This window comes from Mauremys reevesii, linkage group 25 (assembly GCF_016161935.1).
Source record: "Mauremys reevesii isolate NIE-2019 linkage group 25, ASM1616193v1, whole genome shotgun sequence".
Lineage (NCBI taxonomy): Eukaryota > Metazoa > Chordata > Testudines > Geoemydidae > Mauremys > Mauremys reevesii.
Window position 1 is genome coordinate 19441632 of NC_052647.1, and position 19182 is coordinate 19460813.

Sequence of the window (19182 nt, forward strand, 5' to 3'; positions counted from 1 at the left end):
GGTAAGAGGAATCCCAGGAGCTGAGTGACTGGCCTCGGTGGCTTTTCCCGAAGCACTCGCAGAGCCTGGGGCGCCTTTTAAAGGTGGCCTGGCTGGAGGGCTCGTGCGCCAAGCTCCACCCACCATGGGAGCCTTCGCCAATGGGCGCTCTGAGCCTCAGCTTGCTATTGGCTGGGGGGAGTGGTGCATCTCCCCCCCCCGCCCACCCCCAAGTGGCCGCGTGCGCCCAGCTCTGTCCCTGCAGCAGCCTGGAGACTTCCCGGGACACCCACGCGCGCACGTACAGTGCGGGGCCTGTGCGCACGTGGCAGAGGCGCTGCAGCAGCAGGGGCGGTGGGACGGGGGCAAGGGCTTGTGCCGGAGGCTCGGCCTCTCGTTGCACCTCAGGGAGGGGCTTGGGGGGGGAAGCCCCCGCCCATCTGGTGAGGCAGGTGCTTCACGGGGAGCCTGCGAGCGAGCCGAGAGGCACGTGCTTCAGTCGGCTGCTGAATCGGGGCCTGGGTGTAGCTGACTGGCGGCCTGGAAGAGCCCAGCACGTCTCTGTCCCTCAGCCCCAAGGGTCTGCAAAGCGGGGAACCTCCCCGGTTTTGCTAGGGGTTGCAAATCAGAGGGATTCCCTCCCCCGCAGCGGTACTAGTATTTGCAAAGCACAGCGCAACCCCATCCCTCTCCAGCGCTGCTAAGGGTTGCAAAAGCCCTCGCACTCCCCCTCGCTCCCCCAGGATTAAAGCTTTGGGATCCGCGCCATCCGATCAAGAGAACGGAGCAGGCAGGGGATGTGGAGCAAGGGGAAAGGCGCCCCCCTCACCCATCCCTTTCCATAGACTCCTCCGCCCTCCCCCCTGCAGGACCACGGCCCCTGCGGCTGTCCCAGCCCTGGATGCTCGGCTCCCCCGAGGGCTGGAGAGGGAGATGCCCGGACCTGAACCGGGGGCATGCGGGGATCTTCTTTCCCCAGCCGATGGGACCAGCGTTTACTAGGCTGGGGACAAGCAGGGGGTAGGGGGCAGGATTCCCAAACCCTGCAGCTTGGGTGTCTTAGCTTTGGGGGGCGGAGAAGGGGATTCCTGGAGCCTGATGCCAGGGATTTCGGGTTAATCCCCTTTCCTTATTTCACCGCCTCCGTTTGCAAATCATCTCCAGAAACCACGCCACCTGCGGAGTACCGGGCAGGGGAGTGGGGGAGCAGGTGCGCCGGGGAGGGCAGAAGGTCCGGGAGCCGGGCTCGAAGGGGAGAGCAGAGGGAGCCGGAGTCTGGGCTGGGACGGAATAGCGCGGGGACTGGGACATAGCGGGACGAAAAGGCCTGGCTGTGAACTCAGTCGCAGCGGTGTCACTCCGGAGCCTCTGCCCTGGAACGAACGGAGTGACACCGGATTGACTGGCAGCGGGGCGGAGGTGCTGGAGAGCGGAACATTCCCTCGGAAGGATGCACCGCACCCCGGTGCAGATGCCGGAGCCGGGAGGGAAGCCAAAGACCCCTCCGAGCTCCAGCCGCATCCCCGTGGCTCCGCATCCTCCGCTGCACCGCACGGGCCCGGGAAACCTCGGCGGAAACTTCCCCAAACTTCTCCTTTCCCAGCTGCGCGTCCTCCCCGGAGCTGGGCTTTTCCTGGGCACCCCGCTGCCTCCCCCGCGCCTTTCCCGGGGAGCGCGACGCGCCTTTGGGGAGCCTGGGAAAACTTCATCCGCGGCGCGGCGCTTTGGAGAGGGACGGGAGCCGCTTCCCTGCCCCATCCCTGCGTGCGTCTGGAGACACACAGCGCTGCCCGCCGCGCCTCCTCGGGGAGGAGGTGGGGTAGGTAGGACCCTCCCCTCCCTTCCCTTTCCCTCCCTAACTTCGTGCCCCTTTTGGCTCCAGGGCTGCACTGAAGCGCTGGCAGGAGGAGGGGTCTCCAGCCCTGGGGACGGGGCTCAGGGCTCAGGTTACAGCGCAGCTGGGGGGCAGGGGGAGGACAGATCTGGGCATATACACCGGCTCCTGGAAGGCAGAGGGGCCATCCTTAGCCCAGAGCAGACGGCGCCCAGATTCTGCTGGGGCCTAGGTACCTTGGATTCTCCTGCTGGTTCCAAAAATTAAGGGGGAATCGGCTGCATGAAGGCTCGGTAGTCACTGGGGAAACCAACCTCCTCCCTCTTCTCTCCTCCACACACAAAGGTCCTGCATGTCTAACATTTAGACATGATCAGCTTTGTGGCTTCAAGGACTGTAGTGCTGCTCGCAGCCACCCTGCTCCTTTTACTAGCCGTTGTCAGATGTCAGGATGGGGATATCCGTAAGTTGCACCTTTTTCTTCTTTAAAATTGATCCTGAAAGGGGGAAAGTGGGGGGGGGGGGGGATTCGACACAAACGCTATGGAAGACAGAGCGACACACAGAGATAAATCGCTGCTCCTGGAAGGGAAAGATGGGATGGTAGGAGCAAGTGTTGCACTTCTGGGAGAAGTGGCTTGAAAAAAATAAGTACCTTAAGATCTGGAAAACTGGCCTCCCGGCCTCCCTGTATTTGATCCCGAGCTTAGTGGTTTCCATTGCTCCTCTTTAGATCTGCCTTTCCTCCCACTTTGTACCGTCTCTGGATGCTGGATGAGGCTCACTGCTGAGCGATGACAAAATACTGATTGGTGAAGAAGCTTGTTCCTATTTGTTGTAGTGCTTGGTTGCTTTGGAAGAGCCTTGCAGTCGGGAATCCCCTCCCTGTATATTATTTCGCCTCCCCCCCCCCTCCTTGAGTTGATTTTCACCCTGGAAAAGGGCTTTCAGAGGCAAATATAACCCGGTCGGATCAGAACCCACCCAAGGGAGAACAAAATACCTCTCCGCCTCCTGCAGTGGTGAAAGAGTTAATGCAACAAAGCTGAGTGGGCTGGGGGGGTTCACCGGGGGAGCCAGACAAAGAGGACATTCCGAGACAGACAAGCCAGAGGCTGAGACTTACAAAGAAAGACCTTTGTACAGGCTTTAACTCCCCCCCCCCCAACCCACTTCTCAGTTGGGGCTGGGAGTAAGGTGCAGAAGAAGTTGATCGCTAACAGACTTTTTCTTTAAGGATCAGAAAGGAAATTCCCCCCCTAGAGGAGGCCACCTGGAGGATGAGAGGCATTCCAGACACACTAGACAGATTGTCCAACTTCTCCTTCACCCTCCAACCCCCTCCCCCAAATCTGAACCCAAAGAGGAAAGCAAGGGGACACGTGGGGGAGCTCATTCCCACTCCCTGCCCCCCAACATTTTACCATTTAAAAAAAAAAGATCATCTTGTGCAGTAGCTGCAGGATGTGACATTAAAGTCCAATGCACAGCCAGCCCTTCCCCCTACCCCAGAAAAATTTCTGGTCTGGCATATTATTCAGCCTGGAAGCTGGAAACTTTATTAGGTAGAAAGGATTTTTTTTTTCACTTGTTTGGGCAGGTTTCCTATTGCTTGAATTCCATCCCTGTCTCCATATGCTCCAGACTGTAAATCAATTGCAGGGGGAGAGAGAGTGCCTGAAAATGCCTCCTTGCGCGCCTGCTTCTGGGCCATGCTGTCTTCCCCACACCCAGCCTGAGATTCCAGCAAAAAGGAGCTGAAATTCCTCCCATTCAAGCGCACAGGAGTTGCTAGGCCATTTTCAGTTTGCTTAGTTCGTAACAAAAGGATTGGATTTGTAAGATTTCCCAGGGAGACACCTCCATCCGACCACATGCCAGGGATGCTGGAACAGTTTGTATAGTGGGGGTGCTGAGAGCCATTGAACCAAACTGTAAACCCTGGATAGGATGGAAACCACTTCAAGCCAGGTGGGGCGGCAGCACCCCTAGATCCAGCACCTGTGCCACATACACCCCAAGAGAACTCAGAAGCGGAAGGCTGCACTTTGGGAATCAGTCTGTCTGTAGCAACGGGTGATTCTGTTTCCTTTTCCGATTCCTGGTAAAACGATGCTGATCGGTTAATTAATTCTGCCCTACGTCTGCTGTAAAAGGATGGGCTCCCCGCAGGAATATTGATTGTACACCAAATCTTGGCAGAGCGGTTCCTTTAAGCTGCCATCTCCCGCCTTGTCTGCCCTCATCCTTCATCATGTGCTTGGATTCCTCAGGTGTGCAGCACAAGGAACAGGCATAACCGAGCATGCCTTGTGCTTTAGTCTCCTCTAAAGCAAAAAATCGCACCCGGTGTCCCAGGAGAGGGACTTGTTTTCGGCTCAGATGGCTTTAGCTCTTTCGGGAGGCTCATCTGCAAAAGTTGTCTCCAGGTCATGGAGGGAACTCAATTCCCCATTGTGAGCAGTTTGTTTGCATAGGGGAGATTGGCAGCGATCGCTTCCAGATGGAGCTGAAATGCTGCCCTTATTTATTTAAACTGGTTCCTAACAGCGCAACGTGAATCGAGCTCTGTGTGCGCTCGAGAAAAGGCCCATTCATGAGAGGAAGGGTCCCCTGGGCTCCCCAAGGTGCCCCAGCTCCCTGCACAAAGACCCCCCCTGTCATCTCAACTGCTGCCATCCGGGCTTCAGACATTCACTTGGATGGGGCTGGGGGGGAGAGAAACAGATGTCAAAGAGGCACTTATATTTTTTATGGGGCTCCCCTTATCAAGGACCCTTTCTATTGAGCTGTTATAATTGGGATAATATTATAATGAACTTTCCCAAGGGCAGTTGGATGCTTGTTCCTTTTGCATTTTTCATGGCTCCCCCCCCCAAGCGCCCCCCATGGCTGCAGCCATTCTCCCCCGCCGCCCTCCCGGGCTCCTTGGTCCATTCATAGGTTTCACTTTGATTCAGTTTGTTTTTCTTTTATGGCGGTTTGATTAGAAAAACAGCCTTTGCCTGGAGAGAAGGAGCCAGGGCTGTTGCTCTTTGTTCATCACAGAGTTCGGTCTGGAGTGTGCATTCCAGAAGCGGCCAGGGGGCATTTAAAGAACCTCCTTTGTTACTTCTCTCTCCACCTTTTCCCCGTTTATATTTTTTTTCTGGTGGGATGAGGTTAAACAAAGCAGACCGGTGTAACCCTGCCCCTTCTGGCAGCGCCAAGAAAGGGAATCCAGACTCGATTCTCCTGCCTATCTACGCTGGTGTAAATCCAGAGTAACTCTACCGGAGCCAATGGAATGACACCAGTGTAGAACTAGCGTGAAACCCAGTTCAGGCCTGGTGTGCTGGAAAAGCGCTGTAGAAAAGAGACACAGGGGGGTCGTGAAGGAGGCACAAGAGGGCTGAGCTGAGTGTGACCAAAGTGGACATGGCTTGTGGCTGCTACGAACTCTACCAGACTCATGGGCACAGCTGTGTCATCAGTTTCGCTCAGCGAAAGTGATGGGAAATTAAGAAGGTGCCAGGTGGGAAGCCTTGAACCTTACAGCAGTGTCAACAGCAGAAGGGCCCTGGGCCTTCAGGACAGTTCTTCCTCACAGTATCCTTGGGGAGGCCAAAGAGCTATCATCAGGCCTCTTTGTTTTGTCTGCTTCTGGAGTGGCCATGAGCTCCATGTTCTGATCTGTGAGATGTCTAAGGAAGATGGGAGAGCCAGAACCATCCCACCTGGGAGCTGGCTTGGACCGTGAACGTGGGAGGTTAATTCTATGCCCTATTGCAATTGGTATGGGATTGCTGTAACTGATGCTGATGGTATGACCCTGTTTCTCTCTTTCTCCTTTTTGGTTTTCTCCCTTTTGCCTCCCCTCCCACCGCGTCTCGTTTCCCCCCTTCCCTTCCTTTCCCTTCGGCACAGAGGAGGCAGGCAGCTGTGTGCAGGATGGGCAGAGGTATAGTGATAAGGATGTGTGGAAACCCGAGCCCTGCCGGATCTGTGTCTGTGACACTGGGAATATCCTCTGCGACGAGATAATCTGCGAAGAAATGAGAGACTGTCCCAGCCCCGAGATCCCCTTCGGAGAATGCTGCCCTATCTGCCCAACTGACCAACCTGCTGTCAGCGGTCGTAATTTATTTATTTCCCTTCCATAAATAAATTACTTGAGATGATTGCAAAGATCGATAGCCCCCAATGGATGAGCACCCAGCAAAAGACGGGGACATCCATGGGACCTCGCTGGGAAAGGCCACTTCTCATGGACTCAGTTGGGTCTGTCTCTTTGCCTAGGCTGTAGAAGGTCTGAAATAACAGTTTGGTCAAATCACAGATGAGAAGAGAGATAATTAACATAATCAATTAGTCTAACAGCCCTGATTTTAAAGATATCGTAGTAATTACCAAGGCAGCAAGACAACACCAAATCTGTCTCTGCCCTGACGGTGAATCAAGTCTCTCTGCACCAGAGACACCTTATTTAAATCCACAGCCCGCAGATTTCTAAGCCATGAGGGCGGAAACTGGACTGTGCTAAGTACATAGTACGTGGGATTTTTTTATTTTATTTTTTTTGGTTTGGTTTCTTAGTATTTAACCACTACACTGGGGTCAGAAATTGCAGGGTGAGCTGAATAGGAATAGCCCCTAGAATAAAGGCTTTGGAAACCTTGCTGTGATATAAAAACATGCCTTCTGGTACTAGCAAAGATCAAAACTCCTTTTCTTTTAATTTTAATACTACCTCCAAAATGACCATGAGCCCAAGTTATGTAAGAGCTCCCAAGTTCAAGGGGGTCATGGGTGGTCCTGAGAGTCAAAGGAGAGGCCAGGCCTCCAGGTAGGTCAGAGTCCTGTGCCTGGCTTTGTAAAAAAACTCACTGTGCAATGTTCAGTTTCCTTAGCTGCAAAATGGGGATGGGGAATCAAACTCTCCCAGCCTGGGACATAATTCACTCTCATTTGGGAAGCGTTTTGAGATCCTCAGCTGAGCCCAGAAGCTATTTCAGTGCCAGTGTTTTGAGGACCTTCTCTGGCCTAGTTCCATCAAAAGCAGAAGTCGCCTTTTTTAACCCTTTGCTGACACAGGCTACCTTTCCAATGCTCCCCTTGCGCCCCCCCTCTTTAATTAGGAAATGCCTCTGAGCCTGCAAGTGTCAGCGAAGGGTTGAGAGCAAATGTTAACATTTCCCCCTGAAAGGCAATCGTGTTGATTGGGACCTGTGCTGAACGTAGCTTTTAACGTCTGCCTTTTTTGGTCTTTTCCTTGTTTTTGGTGGGTTTTTTTTTTTAACCTACTTTTTTGTCTGAGTGCATTATTCTTTGGCTGCTTCGTAACCATGCCCCGGTCATTTCTGGGAGGGCAAAGTGATTAGCCCACCATAGATCTGAAATTTTCGCCACCTGCCATTAGCCATTTGGAAGCTTATTTTCCCACGATGCTTTGCATGAAGCCTTGCCTGTCTGTGTGAAATGCTGGCCAATTTACTGCCCCTCCAGCAGAGCAGTGACAGCAACACTCAGGCAGTTGGATGTAGAGGAGCAACTGATGTTACCCCCAGCCACATCCCTCCCTGGCGTCTTATCCAATGCCTTGTCGTGTACTTCCTTGTGTGCTTAAATGATGGGTTTCCCCATGATGCTGACACTTTCTCTCTCTCATTTCAACAGGACAACCTGGCCCCAAGGTGAGATCATTATTAGTGTTATTCATCACGACCACCGGGACATTTTCCCTTCTTTGGCCTTTATTACAGTTCCATGGGTGTAGCGTTCCGGATTCTGGTCTCAGTTTACACTTTTGCCAATGAGGAGTGACTCCACTGGAGTCAGTGGCGTTACACCAGTGTAAGGCTGGTGGAAGTGAAACAGAATCAGACTCCGGATAGACACACAAGTTGTATCCTTTTAATTACACCAGTCTAGTTAAAGCGGTGCCACCTGGCAGGGTGGATGCAGTTATACGGTGCTTATACGCTATAGCTTATTCCCATATGGACAGGGAAAACTTCAGTGGGACAGTTACTCGTGCTTAAAGCACAGAGCGCGCTGACGTGCTCGGCTCAGTTCTGTGCAGGATTGGGCAGACACACAGGATGGGGATTATTTGCATTTCTGTGATGGGTCTAGCAATGGGCTAGGCAGGGGGTGGGATGTATAATCATATACATCAATTGTGTGCAGAATTGTCAGTGTTCTAATTCCAGCTGCTTTGCATTGCAGGGACAAAAAGGGGAACCCGGTGATATTAAAGATGTAAGTTTGAATCTGAGTTTTCTGCATGTCCTCCATCCATTTCTTTCCCCTGGTGGCGTGTAGGGTGCGGTGAGAGAATCCTTGTGAGCTTCCTTCTCAGCTGAGTTTTCCTGTGTTTCTCTCCCCCACCCAGGTCGTAGGACCAAGAGGACCACCTGGACCACAGGTGAGGAGCTTCCTTTCTCTATCACATTGTTTGAATGTTTGTGGGCAAAACATTGGAAACTATTGAACTCCTCTTGTCTCACCTGTTTCAGGGACCTGCAGGGGAACAAGGACCACGGGGCGACCGTGGGGATAAAGGAGAAAAAGTGAGTTTAAGACTAAACAACCAACACAGAGCAAAAAACTAAACACAACAACAAACCAAGGGTTAAAATACTTCGAAAAGCATCAGTGTGACACATCCCCATCTTAATATTATTGCCGCTTCACACCTGACTAATAGTCTTTCAGATTAAACTGTAATCTCATCGGGGCAGAGAACTTGCCATCTGTGATGAGGATGATGTCTAGGGTACTCAGTCGCGGACCAGGACCCTATATATCTAAAGCACCATGGTTCCATTACGGTGCTATATTAACAATAACTAAGCTCCATGACAGTGGTATTCATTAATGTCATTAATGTGTAAAATGATTAATATATGCTGTGAGTTGCCTACGTTCAGATGAGGAAAGCACCACTCTGTATGAATAATAAGGATGCTCAGTCCTTAATGACTGGTAATCTGTCATTGATAATAAGTTATTAATAATAATTAATGATGTGTTGTTAACACACACTGTGGTCCATTGACATCCCGATGAATACGGCACCACTCTGTATTCATAATGATGCTTAATGCATGACAATAATGGAGCATATAAAATTAATAATTGATTACAAATAATCAAATGGTATGGAATTAATAATATACCGTGAGTCTTTTGCAGTCCAAGGACTCGTGTCACATCGGGGCGCAGACTGTAATTAGCTTTTCCTGGGTGTCTGTCTGGAGTCACCTTTCTTCTTTGTTCCTCGTAGGGTGCTCCTGGCCCTCGGGGTAGAGATGGCGAACCTGGTACCCCTGGAAACCCCGGACCCCCAGGGCCCCCGGGTCCCCCAGGGCCTCCTGGGCTTGGCGGAGTGAGTATCCTCAGGGCTTTTTTGTTTGCTTGTTCGTTTGAACCTTCACATCCAGGACATGTGGCTGCACGGACTGACTGAAAGGGCCTTTTGAGTGTGTCCCGATACAGTATAATTCAGCTGGAGTCACTGATTCGATAGGTCTATTTATGTCATTTTAGGGCTCCTATGAAAAATTAAATAACATTTTCGATTATTCCGAATGCAAGACTTTTTATCATCTAACTTGCTTCCTCCCCATTAGTTGTTATTTGTTTTGCAGCTACTGATCCCTCACCCCCGCTGTTAGACGCCGTGCAGACACCCAGTAATAAAGGCCTTTATTGCGCTAGCATTTCACTGGCTCGCAAGTCAATTTCACCACTGTCCCTGGTCAGTTTCACTTTAGGGTGCGCTTTGCACTAGCCCACAGCTGCAGCGAGTGGGAGCAAACATAGCATGGGAATATTTAAAGTTTCACTAATGTTCGTGGTCTGTTGCTTTCATGAGGTAGCCCAAGGCTACAAATACCACAAGGGGAATCTTTTAGTACTTCACTTCTGTTCCTGGTCAGTTTTACTCTGTGATTCCCATGTAGGGTGACCAGACAGCAAATGTGAAAAATCGGGACAGTGGGTGGGGGGTAATAGGAACCTATATAAGAAAAAGACCCCAAAATCGGGACTGTCCCTATAAAATCGGGACATCTGGTCACCCTATTCCCATGCACTAGTCCAACCCTGCAGTGACTGATGTGTGTGGAGGGGTAGGGAGGGCAGGTAGATACCACATGGTGATAGCTTAAAAAAAAATCCAAGGAAACATTTCTGTTGGTCTTACCTTGTGCAAGACCAAGCTTATTGTTTGGTGCAAATTTAACTCAATGCTTGAAAGGCGCATTTTAATTACCCCAAATGCTGTGCACTATGTTTAGAGTCACTGCGTCTGAGTTTTCTAATCTCCTAGTCTTTCAGATGAATGAATCACTCTAGATTTGTGAGGAACTGTTGGGCAGTTTCTTTAAAAAAATAAAAAACACTGAATGATTTCTGGTTTTGGAAAGTGCCCTTCACAGTCTCTGGTAGAAGCAAAACAGGGTGGGAGGGATAGTTCAGTGGTTTGAGCATTGGCCTGCTAAGCCCAGGGTTGTAAGTTCAATCCTTGAGGGTGCGATCTGGGGCAAAAATCAGTACTTGGTCCTGCTAGTGAAGGCAGGGGGCTGGACTCAATGACCTTCCAGTTGTAGGAGATTGGTATATCTCCAATTATTCTTTACATAATCGGAGCAAATGACGGTACTGAAATCATTTGGCCATTTTAAATGATTTTTTTCTTACTCTTCAAAGAAATGTCTCCCCTCGAAATATCACCAGATAGAAAGGCTGAGCCTGAAGTAATAACCCTGAGGAAATTTAAAATGAAATGTCGGAACATTTTGCATATTTACTGCAAATCGGTGTCTAGCAAATAACAGGTCTAAAAAGCCTCATTTTGATTTTTTCTGAGATGTGGAAATGGTTGCTTATCAGCTACAGGGAACGTTTGGTTCGCTGGGTTATTGCTTTTCACGTTACACTGGCTTGTCTGTTTTTCCTAATGGATCCAAATACTTTACCAATATTAATACTTCACCAAAATCTTTAGGATATCAGTAGTTGTGATCCCTTTGCAGCCCGCATGCCTATCGCATGGCTTGACTGATCATGAAAAAGAATCCCACTCAGATGCGTCTGTGTTTTGGTGTTGTTTGCAGAACTTTGCTGCTCAGATGGCGGGAGGATTTGATGAGAAGGCTGGTGGTGCTCAGCTGGGCGTGATGCAGGGACCTATGGTAAGATAGCTCTCTGCTTCCTTTTAGCAACTGGGCCACTATGCGACCTCTTTGTGGGAGGCCTGATATTTAGGGTTGAAGTTGACAGGAGCTGGGGGTTGCTCAGCAGCTTGAAAAATCCGGCCATTAAAACACAGCTTGATATTATCTATGAGCCAGATCCTCAGCTGTAGGAATTCAGCACAGCTCTATCAAAGTCCATGCTGAATTTCACTCACCGAGATTCTGTCCGTTTCGTCCTAGCCACAACACACTAAAAGTACTATAAAACGGTTGCATAACCAAGGATTTACTTAGCACCAAGATGACTTAATTGCTTCTGCTTCTGCTCTGCTTGCCAGGGCCTCCCAAGTCACACGCCAAATTGTTTAAATAGACCCTCCCGGGAGAGAAAGTTATAGAACGTTTTGTTTAGGGGTTGGTCTCTGTAACTTTTGGACCATGGGCTGAGGAATGCATGACAGCAGCTACTGTTCTTCAAGATCCCACAAGATTTCCAGCAGGAAATTTCTGCTCTCCAGCCTTTCTTGGCAAGCAGTAAATGAAAAGCAGGGCTTAGTAAACATGGCTACCGTCCAGGAGAAAGCGTGCTGCCTTTTTTTCCCCCCTTCCAAGTGGCTTCTAAAGGAAAAATAGTTCTCGGCGATATCTCCAGAGGGGCTGAAAACAAAAGGGACGATTTCAGAATAGTCTCTTGCCGAGGGGGAAAGTTCCTTGTTCTTTGTGTGCCATCAGCTGAAACTGCTCGCCCCCTTTCACTGCGGGGGGCTTAGAGATTTTCTTAACGACGGTGATTTTGTTTCCCAATGTAGGGACCTATGGGACCGCGAGGACCTCCAGGACCATCGGGAGCTCCTGTAAGTACCTGCTCTTTCAGGAGCGATCTGTCTCGTTGGGGGTAAAATAACATAGTGAATATACAGAGCGCCATTGTTGAGATGGCTAATGAGGCTCCTTTGCTGTATGTTGCAGGGCCCTCAAGGATTTCAAGGCAACCCTGGAGAGCCTGGGGAACCTGGAACTTCTGTGAGTAACCAGCAGCTTCGCTTTTGGCCAAAGAAGCCGTGACACGGCACAAATTGACACCTCAGTTACCCATGCAAACAGCCAACACCCCAGCTGCACCCGCAAACGTCCGAGAAACGTCAGAGGATGGAGATGGCTGGCAGGAGAGAGATCACTTGATCATTGCCTGTTAGGTTCACTCCCCCTGGGGCACCTGGCATTGGCCACTGTCGGTAGACAGATACTGGGCTAGATGGACCTTTGGTCTGACCCGGTACGGCCGTTCTTATGTTCTTATAAACGTGAGCCCCACATTTGAGCTGCCCTGAGGAATTCCAAAAAGCCTCTCCACCAAGAGACCCCGATGCCAACTTCTCTGAGCAGAAATCACCCTTCTCTGAGTCTCTGCTACGATATCACTGATAATCAAAGCTGGGGTGATCGACCGAGGAAGTGCTTAGATTAGAGACGTGGGCCGAGATGTTCAAAGGGGCTTAAGAGATTTGGACGCGCAGTTCCCGGTATAACTAATGGGGACTGGGCTTCTAATTCCTGGCAGTGGATTTGAAAAATCTCAAGCCTCGGTTTTAGGCACAGGAGGCTGATGAACAATGTGACGAATAGAAAGGAAACAGAATTAAAGGGACAAATTCTGACTCACACGAAGACTGTTACGCTGCCCTGGCCATGTAAGGTGCCAATAAAGTGGGTGCCCGTTTAGCTCACTCCTATTTTAAGGCTTCTTTGGACTGCTCAGCTGACGTAAAGGGCCTTAGTGCCCATGAGAATCAGGCTCAGGGTGTGTATCTTAGGGGCGCAGAGCATGACAAGGACGTGCTGGGACGCTGTAGGCTGGAGAAGCTGCGTGGTTGGTGGCAGTGATGGTGGGGGATGGTTGTAAGTCCAGTTGTAAGTCGGTCGCTTTGCAGGGCAGGATGACAAAAGGACAAAGGGGCTCAGCTCCGATGGTGATGGAGAGACGGGGGCAAGGAGCTAGGAGCAGGGGAGCCCAGTCAATGTAATATACGTAGATGCTGGAATTAGGGATTTGATCCTGTGTCTGTCTCACATGGGTTTGGAGAGGCACAACTGACTGCAAGGCGTGGGTCACTGTGGCTCTGTGCTGGTATCACAGTAGCACCTGGGAGCCTAAATGGATGTTATCCTAAAACAGGGAGAGAAAAATAACTCCTCATTTTAAAGACAGGGAAACTGAGGCACTGGGTTGATTAAGTGGCTTTCTCAAGGCCACCCAGGGAGTCTGTAGCAGAAATGGGAATAGATACCCTCCTGCCTCCAGGATGGCTGAGTCCTGGCCCAGTGCTCTACTCACAGGGCCGGCTTTAGGAAGTGCGGAGCCCGATTTGAATACCCGGCAGCGGTCCGGGTCTTCGGCGGTGGGTCCTTCACTCGCTCCGGGTCTTCGGTGGCACTTTGGCGGCGGGTCCGTCACTCGCTCCGGGTCTTCTGAAGGACCCGCCGCTGAAATGCTGCCGAAGACCTGGAGCGAGTGAAGGACCTGCCGCCGAAGTGCCGCTGGAGACCTGGACCGCCGCCGGGTGAGTAAAAATTAAAAAGTTAGGCACTTTTCTTTAGGGGGCGGGGCCCGATTCAGGGGAATCGGCCTAAAGCCGGCCCTGCCTACCCACGAGACTATCCTTCCCATCCATGCACCTGTGACCAAGGGTAATTTATATAGTGGGGCACCACAGGGCTTGGTGTTAGATTCAGTCCTGTATAATCTCTGCATTAATGGTCTGGGAGGCAAACAGCCCATTAATGAGGCTGGGAGATGAGGCTACATTTGGGAGAGGTGCAAACAACAGTCAGGAATGGGAAAAATGTGTGAAGGGGCTCCAGGGAGCTGGAAAATAGCAACATACGATGCAGCGTGAACAAATGCTAATCCATTGGGCGGGGATGGGGCAGGAATGATCCAAAGGACCACAGTAAAGGATCATCTAATCCATTCCTCACCCTAGCTTGTTTTGGGTCATTCTTTACGCTAACGGGTTTTTTCCAGTCCTGCCAAGCAGTGGGGCTTCGACTGCTTACCCTGGAAGCGTCCTATAGCAGATCTCACTATCAGGACATTTCCTCCCCTCCAGTGTTCCAACCGGAATTTTTCCTCTTGTTCAGTTTCATCCCATCCCTCCTTAGTCCTCGTCCCAACCAACTAAGGGGAGGGAGGAACCGACCACGTTAAAAGACACAGAGAGGCAAGATAGTCGGCCATTTGGACAGGCGTTTGCAATGCAAACAGGCCGTGCAGTTTGGAGCCGCATCTGCAGAGGCATCCCAGGGCAGGGAAATTAGAATGCTTCTCGAATGCTTCCGCACCGTGGTTCTTGACCTGGGGGTCACAACCCACCCGGCCCTTGCTAAATGCAGGGAGTGGGCGGATCTATCCGTGGTACTTATCCAGCCCCCATCCCGGTAGCTTCTGAGCTTCTGAGGTAGGGAAGTGGTGTCAATCCCATTTTACGGCTACGGAACTGAGAACTAAGGCTCAGATCCTCAAAGGTATTTAGTCACCACACTCCCATTGATTTCCCACCTTTGAGGATTCTGGACTGAGTGACTTGCCCAGGGGCTCTATGCCAGGTCAAAGCGTTGAAACCAAACCATTCCTCGTTGTGGGGGTGGCTAGCTAGATCCCGGCTCAGCGTGTGTGTGTGTGGGTATGGAAATAGAGGAGAACCGGTGCTCCAGTATGACTTTACCCAGTTGGGGGCTGAGAGTTATCGGCAAATTGGAGAGAGTTCAAAGAAGATCAGTTGGGTGTTGGGGGCGTTGGGTTAAGAGAAAAGATTCAAAGAGCTTTGCTGAGCAAGAGCCAAGAAGGAGAGGGAGATAAAAGCAGCCCCCTGAGTATAGTGCTATTGTTTCTTCTGACTCAGACACTCCATAAGCGGGAGCAGGTGTCCTCCTCAGAGCAGCGAGCGCGGAGGTCAAATCCACAGCTAGTTTATATCGATGGATCTCCATGGATGCCAACTTTGAGTTCCCCCAGCTGAGGATCGGGCCCGTTTAGCTTGCTCCAGGGGGTTATCCCAACGAGGAGCAAAGTTAACAAGGGAGTTAGAATTCGGATGAATGTCAGGAGAAACTTCCTGACGGTGCGATGGGTCAGGTGGTGGCATCTTCTTCCAAGGGCAGGGGTGGGTCTTTGGAAGCTAGGTTACGTAACCCCCTAGCAAGTTGGCGCTCAGTGGGGTAATGCTATGGGGCAGAATCCAAAACTGGGACCCAGGAATATCCATTCCAAGAGGAGCTTGGCTTGAGGCAGGGAGTCTGAGCTGCCATTTGCAGTCTACAACCTTGCTCAAACAAAAGACACGGCAGTGTCTTTAATGGGGAGAACTTCGCTCTTGTGTCCCGTCAGGGCACCTCTGTACCCCGCCGTTGGTTCTGTGCTGGCGCACAGAGAAGAGCCCCCTCTGCTGGTTCACTGATCCTGCTTCCTGCAGAAGTCGTAGCTTTCCTGGAGGTCTCCCCTCCCGGCCAACGCCGCTTAGTCTTTCAGAGCTGCCGAGCTCGCAGCTAGAGGTTTTACAGCTCTGTTTATTGCACACCGCCCAGGGAAGCAGAGGGCGGGTGGGAGGAGCCACTCGGCTGCTGTAGATTTCCAGAGAAAGTTTCCAGGTCGTGGCCGGGGCAGTGGGGAGAACAGGGCTAACTTGCTCCTGAGCTCAGTGGCCCAGTTCAGCAAAGCCCGACCCTGATATTCCCAGTGCGTGATGTCACCCTGCGGCAGTGTGATGTAAACATGACAGCACGACACCATCCCAGGCTGGCACAGAGCACAGGCTGCTTGGGAAAGTAGCTGGACTTCTCTCTCTTCCTCTGCCTTACTGGCCAATTTCTTCCCTTGCCAGCTTTCTCTGGCCACCTGAACCCGGGGATGGACTCCCAGAGCCCGGGCTCTTCTGAGATGGAGAATGATGTTGGAGTCAGCCATATGCATGCTCCCAGGGAGGCTGGTTTTAGCTGGGCCTGAATGATTTGGTCTTTTTTGGAAGGGTTCATGAGCTTCCCCCATAACTCTTTGGCTAGCCCCAGTGCGGAATATTGGGGTCCCCATCCCACAGACCCAGGAAAAAGGCAGGTGACAATGCAAGGATTTGTAGTTCCCCTTTGCGATAATGTTGCCTTCGAAGCCCATTAGCCGAATTACCTCCTGCCCCATACCGTGACGACCCCAAGCCCCCAGACGACATAGATTGTTGTGACTCAATTAAAAAGGGTTCTGATTCTCTCGGAATGCCCTGCTGGCCTTGCACATGTCACACTCACTCTCTCTGTCCTTCTAGGGTCCAATGGGTCCCCGAGGGCCTCCCGGACCACCTGGAAAACCCGGCGATGACGTAAGTATTCTGTAGCCACTCGTTTCTTGCAGGGCAGCTGCTGCCAGCAACTGACATCAAAGCTGGCTGGAAGGCAAGCGGCCAGCATGCAAAACGGGATGCATCAGTGATCAGAGCAGAGGGGGTTTGCCCCCTGCTTCTGGCTAGGCTGCGCCTTGCGCCAAGATCTCTCTGAAGGAAGCTAAGAGATTTTCTTCTCTCTCTTTCTCTCTCAGGGCGAATCAGGCAAACCCGGCAAATCTGGTGAACGTGGATCCCCTGGCCCGCAGGTATAGGGCTCCAGGCTCTGAAGTCCAGTAGATACCGATGTGTCCCAGGGGCATGGCTGGATGGCAGGAAGGCCACAGTCACCGGCCCAGCTCTCTTGTCTCCTTTGTTATTTAACCAGGAGAAGTCAGGGGAAATGAACCATTAAAAACCTAATGATTTTTGCCAAAGAGACGTCAGGTTGTTACCACCAGAGGGGGGCTCAGGGCTCAGACCGAAGGCTCAACTCGGATTTAATCCCTGCCCACTAATGATCGGCACAGTGAACGTCCCCAGTGTTCACGGCAGTTCAGATGCAGGGCTTTGGTTCAAGCCCGTCACAGACAGTTCTCCGTGGTGTAAGTTAGCATAGCTCCCTTGATTTACTCCTGCTGAGGATCTAGCCCTATAGACTACCCTGCTGTGGTCCTGTATGTGACCCTGATCTGGTCCTATGTGTTACCCTGATGAACAAAGCCCAGTAAGAATCCTTTACTTCCTGTTCCTGGAGCTTGTTAATAATAGAACATCTGAGCATCCTGGAGACACTTGATCCGGTTTTGCCCACGTCTCTATTCCCTGCCTTTCGTTCGGACTGACCCCCGTTTCTTTCATTTTAGGGTGCGCGAGGCTTCCCAGGAACCCCAGGTCTCCCAGGAGTCAAAGGTCACAGAGTAAGCACGTGTGGTTATGACTTGCGCTACATTGGCTCTTCCTTTTGCTCGAGCTCGCCGGGAGAGTAACCACGACTTTGCTTCTCTCCCTAGGGTTACCCTGGGTTAGACGGCTCCAAAGGAGAAGCAGGAGCTGCAGGGGCTAAGGTGAGGCGTTTAGCCAACAGGATTCCGGGTTTTATCATCTGAAACGAAACCGATCGCTGGGAAGTTATTAGTATGGCTATCTATTACATGCATTACGGTAGCGAGTAGAGGGGGAAACTCGAGATCAGAGCCCCTAGCCGTTGTGCTAGGTGCTGCATAAAAACATAGTAGCTGCCCCAAGGAGCTCACAGTCTGAATAGGAGGTGGGATGAAGGTGCTTGCCCAAGGTCACACAGGAAGGCAGTAGCAGAATCAGGATTTGAACTCAGGTTGGCTGAGTGACTCAGCTAGTGTATCTGGTGTTCAGCCCATTTCTGGCAAACATCTTTTTGTGAGGCAGCCAGGTGCTGGGGTGATAGGCCCGGTGTAGAAACCTAGATAGATAATTCAAGGCAGGTTAGACAGAATAGAATAGAGAGATGAGAGACCCAGAATCAAGTAGCTACATCGATATAGATCCTGAGATTGGACAGATAGACGAGTATGTCTTTAACTCAAGAGCAGATGCCTTCCTGAAAGACGTGCGTTAGCCAAACGCAAGTTATTGCTCTTAACACAGGGGTAGATGGGTGAAATGCTTGTGATTTCCAGGTCAGACTAGATAATCTAACGGTCCCTTCTGGCTTTAAATGCTACGAATCTATGACTCTGTGTATGGGGATAGATATAGATAGACAGATGTGGGTCTTGTGTATGGGGATGGATGGATAGATAGATTAGATAGAGGGGGTGTATGAGAATGGATGGATAGATAGATAGATGGGGTGTTTGGGGATAGATAGAGGGGGTTTCTGGGGGTAGCTAGCTAGAGGGGGTGTATGGGGATGGATAGATAGATTAGATAGAGGGAGTGTATGGGGATGGATGGATAGATAGATGGGGTGTTTGGGGATAGATAGAGGGGGGTGTATGAGGGTAGATAGCTAGAGGGGGTGTATGGGGATGGAGAGATAGATTAGACAGAGGGAGTGTATGGGGATGGATGGATAGATAGATGGGGTGTTTGGGGATAGATAGAGGGGGGTGTATGAGGGTAGATAGCTAGAGGGGGTGTATGGGGATGGAGAGATAGATAGATGGGGTGTTTGGGGATAGATAGAGGGGGGTGTATGGGGGTAGATAGATGGGGTATCTGGGGGTAGATAGATGGAGTGTATGGGGATGGATGGATAGATAAATAGAGGGGGTGTATGGGAATGGATAGATAGATAGATAGATAGATGGGGTGTTTGGGGATAGCTAGAGGGAGGTGTATGGGGGTAGATAGCTAGAGGGGGTGTATGGGGATAGAGCGATAGATCGATCGATCGATCTAAGGCCTTTGATCTGGTAAATACTCAGTACTAGAGATCAGCTCCGTTCAACCCTACCAGATGGTGCTGGGAATATGAAATGGGCAGGGCCAATATTAGAAGCAGAGAGAAATGTGACTAGCGCCACCTCCTGGTGCTCAGTGTCTGTCCCTCCCCGCCGGCCATGCCGGAAAGCTGTCTCCACAGTCCCGTACCCTGCTTCCACTTTCCCGCTAAGCATCTCCCTTAGCCGCCTCAGTGTCCATGGGCTTCAATGCAGCGTCTCTGTTTCCCCCCAAGGTTGTTCCCGTTTATAGTTCTCCTAATAGTGCCCCACCCCAGCAGTAGCATCTAGCCCATCTCCTCCCTAATAGACGCCCCGTAATCCATTTCCAGGCCCTCCCCCTTCGGCAGCACCCCCTAGAACATCCCACCCCTCCTGGCAGAATCACCCACCCC

At 51.2% G+C, this 19182-nt stretch overlaps 1 protein-coding gene across 1 annotated transcript in view; it reads left to right on the forward strand.

The window, feature by feature from the left end:
* Positions 1 to 2018: 2018 nt before the first annotated feature.
* Positions 2019 to 19182, forward strand: part of COL2A1 (collagen type II alpha 1 chain) — a 66294-nt gene continuing 49130 nt past the window's right edge. The window contains exons 1-14 of the mRNA XM_039514506.1: positions 2019 to 2276; positions 5720 to 5926; positions 7469 to 7485; positions 8021 to 8053; positions 8187 to 8219; positions 8311 to 8364; positions 9081 to 9182; positions 10915 to 10992; positions 11805 to 11849; positions 11965 to 12018; positions 16311 to 16364; positions 16580 to 16633; positions 17231 to 17284; positions 17378 to 17431. Of these exons, the coding sequence (XP_039370440.1) occupies positions 2183 to 2276; positions 5720 to 5926; positions 7469 to 7485; positions 8021 to 8053; positions 8187 to 8219; positions 8311 to 8364; positions 9081 to 9182; positions 10915 to 10992; positions 11805 to 11849; positions 11965 to 12018; positions 16311 to 16364; positions 16580 to 16633; positions 17231 to 17284; positions 17378 to 17431 (933 nt within the window). The 5' untranslated portion in view covers positions 2019 to 2182. The remainder of the gene's footprint in view (positions 2277 to 5719; positions 5927 to 7468; positions 7486 to 8020; positions 8054 to 8186; positions 8220 to 8310; positions 8365 to 9080; positions 9183 to 10914; positions 10993 to 11804; positions 11850 to 11964; positions 12019 to 16310; positions 16365 to 16579; positions 16634 to 17230; positions 17285 to 17377; positions 17432 to 19182) is intronic.